The sequence below is a fragment of the Gobius niger genome (genome assembly GCF_951799975.1).
Source record: "Gobius niger genome assembly, chromosome: 2".
NCBI lineage: Eukaryota > Metazoa > Chordata > Actinopteri > Gobiiformes > Gobiidae > Gobius > Gobius niger.
This window is the reverse complement of record NC_136853.1, coordinates 32,300,199-32,309,593: the sequence shown is the minus strand read 5'-3', so window position 1 is coordinate 32,309,593 and position 9,395 is coordinate 32,300,199. Positions and strand designations below refer to the sequence as shown.

General features: G+C 38.1%; 2 protein-coding genes across 2 annotated transcripts; one reads left to right on the top strand and one right to left on the bottom strand.

Annotated features, from left to right (window-relative positions):
- Positions 1 to 795: 795 nt before the first annotated feature.
- Positions 796 to 2,457, bottom strand: LOC306959847 (tetraspanin-7-like). The gene has a single exon (XM_079552075.1). The coding sequence runs from the start codon at positions 2,110 to 2,112 to the stop codon at positions 1,063 to 1,065; it is 1,050 nt and encodes a 349-aa protein (XP_079408201.1). The 5' UTR covers positions 2,113 to 2,457; the 3' UTR covers positions 796 to 1,062.
- A 2,845-nt stretch (positions 2,458 to 5,302) lies between these two features.
- On the top strand, positions 5,303 to 9,390 carry washc3 (WASH complex subunit 3). Its single transcript, XM_079551441.1, has 7 exons — positions 5,303 to 5,426; positions 8,139 to 8,237; positions 8,315 to 8,380; positions 8,460 to 8,621; positions 8,698 to 8,820; positions 8,894 to 8,958; positions 9,039 to 9,390. The coding sequence occupies exons 1-7, from the start codon at positions 5,376 to 5,378 to the stop codon at positions 9,124 to 9,126; spliced, it is 654 nt and encodes a 217-aa protein (XP_079407567.1). The 5' UTR covers positions 5,303 to 5,375; the 3' UTR covers positions 9,127 to 9,390.
- The last annotated feature ends 5 nt before the right edge of the window (positions 9,391 to 9,395 follow it).

Below are 9,395 nucleotides of genomic sequence, written 5' to 3'. Positions count from 1 at the left end.
TTTTGTGTTCCATCTAGCCATAATTGATTGAGTTATCATCAGGGCTTAATTGAATTTCTAAAAAGTACAAACAATTAATTATGTTGTAGAAACGAGGAAAGTACTGGGTCACTTATATCAAAATGGCTAATGATTTATGAAACTGGCTGGTTTACAATTAAAGGCAACGTAGTTTTTTGGATAACATGTTACCAGCATCTGTTAGAGAAAGTAATCAATTCATTAATGAAAGAAATTTAACCAAATGTCCCTGGAAAATGATACTATTCCAACATTTTTCACAATTTATTCGTTTCCCTTTTAAAAGTAATTTGATTTGGAAAAAATAAATAAATAAAACGTTTTTATGCCTCTCTTTATTTAACCAGGTTTGGAACCAGCTTCAAGACTGTCTTGTGAAACGTGTTGTATTTTAATATAGACTATGCCTTGTTAATTTGTTGAAATACACACCATTGGCAAACACTGACAACTTAACTTTATTATCTGTCAAAGGTTCTATGGCATTTTGTTGCAATTACAAATCATGCAGTCTCGTATAATACATTTAGCAAAACACTTTTAAACATGTTGCAATCAAAGTCCTGATCATCATTCATGTTTACTGAATTCAAGTCAAATGTTTGTACATGAACATGTATTCACACAGCAACCACAGAAACAGCCATTCAGTTCAAAGATCAACTAGATTTGGTCAAATTTAGCTAATGGTTTGAAGTTTTTGGACAAACATTTGAATATCAATCTTCTTTTTGTGTCACAAAAGAACAAGCAAGTCATTTATTTTTTCATGCCAGAATTAAAAAAAAGGCAAGACAAATATTGTTTGTCAACAACAGCTGTATAAATGGGGTTGTGCTTATTAACTGTAATCCACAACATGCAGATGCACCAATGTCAACTCCTTAGACAACATGACAATATGCCGATTGAATGAAAGAGAATATTTAAATGGGGATCCGTTTTGGAAGCTGGAGACAAAGCTTCCAGAATATTTGAGGTCTGCCTTACATGAGTGTAGTATATTATTTACAGAACTGGTCATTTGTTCCTTTGCCTCTGTCAGTGTCCCACAACTTGCTGATGTTCCCGTGGCTCAAGTCTGTTTGCCAGCATACAAGCTAAAGCTATGCCTCCTATCTGGGTAAAAGCCAGTCCTAAAACAGTGGCGGCAATATGAAAGACGTTATCATTTACCAAGCTGAACACTTTACGAAAGCAGCCATGTGGGTGGATTCCGGCAGACACTACTCCTTCATTGTCATCTGACAGCAGAGGACGGTTTCTGCAGCCTTTGCGCTTCATGCAACAACTATCTGGAAGAGATACAGAGGTGCCATTTTCAATTGATGGAAATGCAATATGTTGAATGGCCCAGTCTGAAGACAACCAGTCACGCCAACCCTCAGCTCCACAACATTCCAAGGCTCTTTGGAGGCTATCTAAGGCATCTGCTCGTCCTTCATCTTCCGTATAACCAGCCACTGCTCGCTGTAAGCCACTTCGAAATCCTCCAGCAATGTCTTCACGATAGAAAAGGCCCGAAAGTCCAGCAGCCAAACCAGCAATAAGTGCAGCCAGTTGAAAAAATCCATAAGCCCTAAGGAGACAGGGCAACTTTGCAGCCACCCCTAAACAACCAAGAAACCCCCATGCAGTAACAACAGCCCCCGTGGACAAAAGGATTAATGGGGCATTGGGGTAGCGATTGGCAGACAGCAGCATGAAGTCAGAAAGCGAAATCTGAGCCCAAACACCCAATGAAAAGATTGCCAAACCAGCCGCCCAAAAGAGACAGCTGAAAGCAAGGAGGGCCAGACGAAGAAGATACATGACTCCCACTGGACGACAACACGGCTCAGGGGCCACAGAATGAGGGGCGGAGCGTGCCAGCGAAGCCAAAGAGGAGTCCATAGACAGGGAGAGATGCTGCTGGAGCCGAAGGCGCTCCTCTTCTTCACGATATGGCGACAGTAAATAACCAGGAATAACAGAAGGACGATGAGGAAGGATCTCCAATCTCCGTACTGCAAGTTCTCGCTCCCAGTGCAAGCCTTGTGTGGTGGGGCTTGGTTGTGCAGATAGGAAGTTGTAAGGTGGTGTAGAGCTCATGGTTCTTGCTAATAATGTCTCTCTCTCTCTCTTTATCCCTGCCGCCTCTCCTTGCCCTCATACAGCACTCCTGAGGATTCTTTATGGCGTGTTATTAAACTGCTTCCAACACTAGCACCTCAACTGCACTGTAAATCAGGCTGAAGGGTATTGCGCGTTGCACAGTTATCTGCATCCACAGCCGTCTTCTTTCCGCCATAGTAAGGTGTTTATTTGGGTTATTCTTCCGCTTCCATGGTCTTCAATGCACCAATTCGGACGAAAACAGCCACAAATCTATGCCAGCGAGGGTATAGCTTCTGTTCTCGCTCAGAAAGTGATTACAGTGGATGGTCCTGCAGTACCTCTCATGTGCACCCTCTTTTGGCATGGAGGGGGGACGTCCAAGTCAAAAAGTGTAGGACATCATTCTTGCAGCAGTGCACTATATTATAGCATAATAATACATAAAATAAATCTAATTGTATTAATTTATTTATCATTTATACTATATTACATATTACAGAGTATATATATGGAGGTTTTCAATGAGCTTATGGGCTGTACTGAGTTTTCCTATCTTGTTAAGATCTAAAAATAAGGCAATGTTTGACTCTTTATATTTTAATTTAGATTTTTCCATTGTACCTGCACTTATGTGTTTTGGTCTTGCAATGGGAACCAGATGTTTACATACACTATATAAAAATATATATTTGTTTTATTTTCACTGTCTGACATGAAACCAGAATTTACTTTTACTTATGTAGGTGAATTAGAATTTTAAAAATAATTTCTATTTGCTAAATGCCAGAACGATAACAGATAGAATTTTCTACATGGTTTTATAATATTTTTTTACAAAGCCAAACGTTTACATACGTTTCATTCATATTTGGTAGCATTGCCTTTAAACATTATAACTTTGGTCAAACATTTTGGATATTCTTCCACAAGCTCACAATAGTTGACAGGGATTTTGGTGCATTCCTCCAAACAGAACTGGTGTAACTGAGCCAAATTTGTAGGCCACCTTGCGTGCCTATGCCTTTTCAACTGGATTGAGATCAGGACTTCGTAATGACCACTTCAAAACATTGACTTTGTTCTTAAGCCACGTTGTAACCAGTATTGGCAGTATATGCTTTGGGTCACTGTCCATTTGGAAGACCCATCTGCGTCCAAGCTTTAACTTCCTGGCTGATGTCTTGAGATGTTGCTCCAATATTTCCACATAGTATTTCTTTCTTCATGGTGTCATCTAATTTGTGAAGTGCACCAGTCCCTCCCGCAGCAAAACAACCCCACAGCATGATGCTGCCACCCCCGTATTTCACAGTTGGGATTGTGTTATCAACCTTGCAAGATTCTCCCTTTTTCCACCAAACGCAACGGTCATTATGGCCAAACAATTATTATATTTTTTGTCAGACCACAGGATATGTCTCCAAAAATCAAAGTCTTTATCCTTTTATTATTTGCAAACTCCAAACTGGCTTTTTTCTGTTTCTTTTGGAGTAAGCGCTTCTTCCTGGCAGAGTTCCCTCTCAGCCCATGTCGGTCAAGGACTTGTTTCACTCTGGATAATGACAAACTCTTACCAGTTTCAGCATCTTCACCAGGTATTTTGCATTTGTTCTTAGGTTAATATTCACATTTCAGACCACAGCACATTCATCTCTCATTCACCCGCCTTCTTTCTGATCCGTATGATGGCTGGACATTTTCCATCTTTATTATACTTTTATACATCGTCATCTGGGCTTTTCCAAACTGTTTAAAGTTATAGTCTATAACAAAAAGTGTATGTAAACTTCTGGCTTTATAGAAAGTAACAAAAAAAAAAGAGAAAAGAAAATTCTATCCCTCATTCTTCTGGCATTTTGCAATTAGATTTTTTTAAAATTCTAAATGACCTACAAAAGGAAAACAAAAAAATGCATATGTGTCTTTTTATATAGCCTACTGTATGTAAATCTCTAGTTCCCGCTGTATGTGGCGTTGTTGTGCAGCTGGACGGTACAAAAGAAAAATTCACTGCATGTTATACTGTATGTATTGATGTGTGTGACAAAGCAACTAAATTAACAAACTAAATAGACTTGTTGCCAAAAGGATTTCTATGAGAGTTTGTTTAGGCCTGATGCAAGTCTATCTAAAACCTGCTATGCTAGAAGTAATTGTCAATGTGCATCAACTAGGGTACCACAATTTTTAATACTATCTCACTCAGAAAGAGAATAGGGCTGATGATAAGTGATATATGATTTTTTTATATTGTCATTTCGTGATTCAGTGGTTTTTATGTATAATGGCACTCTATGCTGAAATGAACACATTTTCCCCACTCACTGCTTCTGCTGTCGTTGATTAACCTCTTAACCTCCACATTTTCTCAAATTTGGCTTTACCCAAATCAAAATTGCACCATAATTGAGACGCAAACGAGGATGAAAATGCAACAAATGAGTGACAAAAAGCTGACAAAGAAGCGATGAAAAGTGACCAAAAAAAAAAGCAACAGAAAAGTGATGCAAATGTGACCCAAAAACAACAAAAAAAGAGCTAGAAAAAAGCAACAAAAGAAACAGCAACAGAAAAGTGACAAAAATTGGACGAAATAGTGACGTAAAATCCACAAAAGAGCAACAAAAACGTGACAAAGAGCGATGCAACTATGGCAAAAATGTGACAAAAAACACTTTCAATTCATGCGTTACTCTTGGTTAAGGCGTTGGTTAAGAGATTAAAGCTCTGAGTGAGTGACAGCGGGATGTAATTGTGAAGTGTGAACTTTCAGAAGAAGCAGATGGCTATTGTTGCCTCTGAAAGGAATATAAAGATATCAAATGCAAACGAATTGTTATAAGATAAAAATCGTAGTATAATTTTTCTGCCATATCACCCCTACAAGCACACAGCAAGCATATATTGACATACCAACACCTCTTCCGGCTTGACTACTACGTTGGAACATTTGGGGAGGTATAATATGGTTAGACAATAATAACAGGCTGTCAAAAAGCAATTTAGATAAGACTGACTTCTGGGATGTGCACGGTCGTGAAACCTCCACACCGAGAGGGGCAGCACATGGTGTCGATGACGCCCAAAAATCCACCGAAGAAGACTGTCCTAAACACAGTCACGTGAATCATCATCTGCGTCCGTATTTCTCTGATATATGTGTATAGTAGCTTAGTAGCTTTTAAGTTGTATTGAAGTGTGATAGATCTACTTTTTGTACAAAACGCGCATCTAAAAAAAATTGAGTGTTCGAAAATATGGATGAAGATGGTCTACCAATTGTTGGCTCCGGTGTTGATCTAACAAAGGTGTGTTTGCTGGATTCAAGTCTACACAAACGAGTGACAGTATATTATAGGCCGCCTACAGTGTAATTGTTGACTCGGTGTGTGTATGTATGTTAAATTTGACGTGGCTTTACATACGTTGTCAGGCTATATTGTTTTACATTTCTTACTCTGCATGTCGTCTACACATCGAAATAGCTTCAAAATAGAGTTTAGTGTCGCCGTATGTTGATTTGGTCGAGTAGCCAAAATATTTACTTAAGTAAGAAAGAGTAAAAAAGTACTTGGGGAAATTCTACTTGAGTACTGCGTAACCGTTTGACCGTAAACGTTTGATTCATGTTTCAGTTGTGAAATAAATTATGAGAAACAAAACATGAAAAAATGAGAAAATACCTTGAAAACATATAAAAAGAAATCATTATGAAGAATTAAGTAAAAAAAAAAAAAGAGTACTAATTTTTATATTACTCAAGTAAAAACAGTTCCGCCCCCTTCTGGTCACGTGCTGAGGTCCGGAAGAAAAATATCATTCAAATTTAGCATTGACTTTTCAAAAAAATTGTAATATTAACAGTTTAAAAGCACAACTTATCAGTTATCAGCTGTGTTAACTCATGGACATAAAACACACTATTTTAAAGGGGGGGTATTATGCAAAATCGACTTTTTCAAGCTTTACATCATGTTATTATGTTACTCCCTCATTGAAAACATGCCTGAAGTGTTGCCTTGGCACATTCACGGATTTTTGAGTAATCTGTAAAAACTCTGATGGCTTGAGTCCTCCTTGGAACGCCTCCACCTCCTGGAGACGCCTCCGAGCTTTCGTCACCAGCCGAGTTACCACTGCTCCTCAGCAGAAACCCCTCCCCACTGATGCCACAGACAGCGTGTGGAGGGGGCGTGTCGGCAAGGATCAGAGGGTCTTAAAGAGACAGAGGCCTATTTCAAGACATTCACGACAGCCATTTTGAGAGAGCAATTTTATACAAGGCAGTTATTTTAATTTACTGCATTTACAGACCAGCAGAAGGTTTCGTCATCATTGTAGTGTGCTATAGACTGGTGCTATGTGATTGAAAGAAGCATAATACCCCCTCTTTAAATTGATGGTTAATCCAAAACTTAATTCTCAAAGTATTAAGCGTTGTCTTTATTGTGAAATATCCGCGCGATAGTCCGTAGTTAGCACATAGCTTTAATAAAACCTCTCACACAGTTGACCAATTGTACAGTGAAAGACTGGATACCAAAGAAAAAGAAAGTGGACAAACTCAAGTTAAAGAGGGGGTATTATGCTTTTGTCAATCACATAGCACCAGTCTATATCACACTACAATGATGACGAAACCTTCTGTTGGTCTGTAAATGCAGTAAATTAAAATAACTGCCTTGTATAAAATTGCTCTCTCAAAATGTCTGTTGTGAATGTCCTGAAATAGGCCTCTGTCTCTTTAAGAACCTCTGACCCTTTCCGACACACCCCCTCCACACGCTGTCTGTGGCATCAGTGGGGAGGGGGTTCTGCTGAGGAGCAGTGGTTGGTTACTCGGCTGGTGACGAAAGCTCGGAGGCGTCTACAGGAGGTGGGGGCGTTCCTAGGAGGACTCAGGCAAACCTATCCCTAAAATGGCTGCCATCAGAGTTTTTACAGATTACTCAAAGATACGTGAATGTGCCCAGGCAACACTTCAGGCATGTTTTTAATGAGGGAATGACAAAATAACATGATGTAAAGCTTGAAAAAGTCGATTTTGCATAATACCCCCCCTTTAAATGGTGATGAAAATCCATATTAAATGGTTCCCTGTTTGTTCAGTGGCGATCTGGCAATCTTGTTAATACATTTTCGCATCGATATTTGAAGCCATGCTCTTGGGTTAAAATTGACTTTAGTTGTTTTATTTGAAGTTATAAAGTTATGAATGATATGTTAAGGTTTGAAATTATTTAGGTTAGTGTTAATATAATCACAAATCAGATTCCTCAAGCAACTAATCATTGTTTTATTTCATTTGTTTTTTCAAACCATTACCAATGCATGAAAGTAACATGTTAAAAAAGGTGTGAACTACAAGGGAAACCGAACTTCCCCTAAAATGTCAGAAAAAAAAGTTCCTGTATTTATAATTAAAAGTCTGCAAGAATGTGCTCCATTTCATGAGGTCAGTTGTTCATCAGCTGTTCCAGTATGGTCTTCAATATGGTCGTGTAATTCAAGTGCTGCTTAGAAGTTCTATGGGAAATGCCATTGAAGCTCTGTAAAGCTCTATTGGGAAAATGCAGGCTTTGATTGGCTAAGTCCAGCTTCAATGGAGAAGGACTGTTGTAATGCCCTCTACTTGAGGTCTTAGTGCTGGTCAAACTTTAGCTTGCCGTCATGATTCCGTGGTGTGAACTTTTTACACCTATTTATTTCACACACTACAAAAGATACCAACTCCGAACTTCACACAGACTCACTATTAGATTTTACAGCGTGGCTTCACATGGACGATGGTCATACACATCTTACAATGGCTGCAGGCCAATTCAAAAATGGCTTCTGGAAGGTTACTGCTTGCAACATACTTAATTTTGTTTCTTTCAATGCGATTGTTACGTGATTAAACAAAAAAGTCTGGTTTGCTGTCATACTGTGGAAAAAATGTACATGTACACACACGTTTTATTTTATGTACCAGTGTGTAATTTTTGGTTGTAACTGAATCTTTTTTGTGCTTATTGAAGGTACCTGCTATTCAACAAAGAAGGACTGTGGCCTATCTCAATCAATTTATTGTACACACAGTCCGATTTCTAAATCGCTTTTCCACTGTCTGTGAGGAGGTTTGTATGGTCTACCTGGAGATTAACAAAGCTTTAGCAACAACCTAGTTTTCACCATCTTTTGAATTTGTCCAAAGAAACTTGCCAGCATATCGCTTCGTGTACAGCAAATAGAAACAACTTTATGCATTTTGGAGGCCAAGGCAAGTTTTTTTGACTTCATGCTTAATACATTTTTACTGAAATTGCCATGATGTGGTTGTTATTATTATTATTGTTATTATTATTATTATTATTATTTTGGTGCAGCTTTCCTCAATACCTGGACTGGAGAATGTAACGGTGGATGAAGTCAGTGTACAGCAAAATAACCAAACAAATGGCCTTTCTGTCAACCAAATGCAGACAGAAAATGCTCCTGAAGGGAGTATGTCGCATTCACAGGTTTGATTTGATAATATTATGATAAAATTCATACAAAAAGAATTATAAGTTTGGCATGAAAAATGTATGATTTAAGGATGTTCAAAAGCAACCGGAACCTCCCACTGTAAAAGCAGCAGAAGAGATTACGCCTGAGATGAATGTGGTTACTGTTGCCAAGGACCCAAAATATGCCCGATACCTGAAGATGGTTCAAGTGGTATGTTGATAATTTAATAATCATTTAAAGAAATGATTGTTCAAAGGTATGCTAACTAGATTTGCTATTACAGGGTGTTCCTGTAATGGCAATTAAAAACAAAATGGTATTGGAGGGTTTAGATCCCAACCTTCTGGAGTAAGTAAATGTGTTTCATATGTTAAATTGTACAATCTAAACTATATATATGTGTTTTAATTAAGACCTGTATGTTATAGCACACCGGATGCCCCTATGCCTGTTGGAGCTCCTGGAAGCACTGATCAAGACAATAGTTCAGATAGTGAATCTTCCTTTAGTGATTAATTAAGTTGCAGCTCAATTACATAATTATTATCTAAGTAGGCCCTATACCTTTTTTTTGGTTTACTATGAAAGGGGGATTAAAATGTTTAAACTGTCTTCAAACTCACTCCTAACTTTGCCAACACATTTCTCACATCCCAATTCTTCAGGAATGAGTTAATTAACATGTTTGTCTCACTGAAATGCATTCAGATAGTAAAATAAAATTATAAAAAGATTTTATTTTTTTAATAAAAAAAAAAAGCACACACTCAAGTCATTCAAAATAA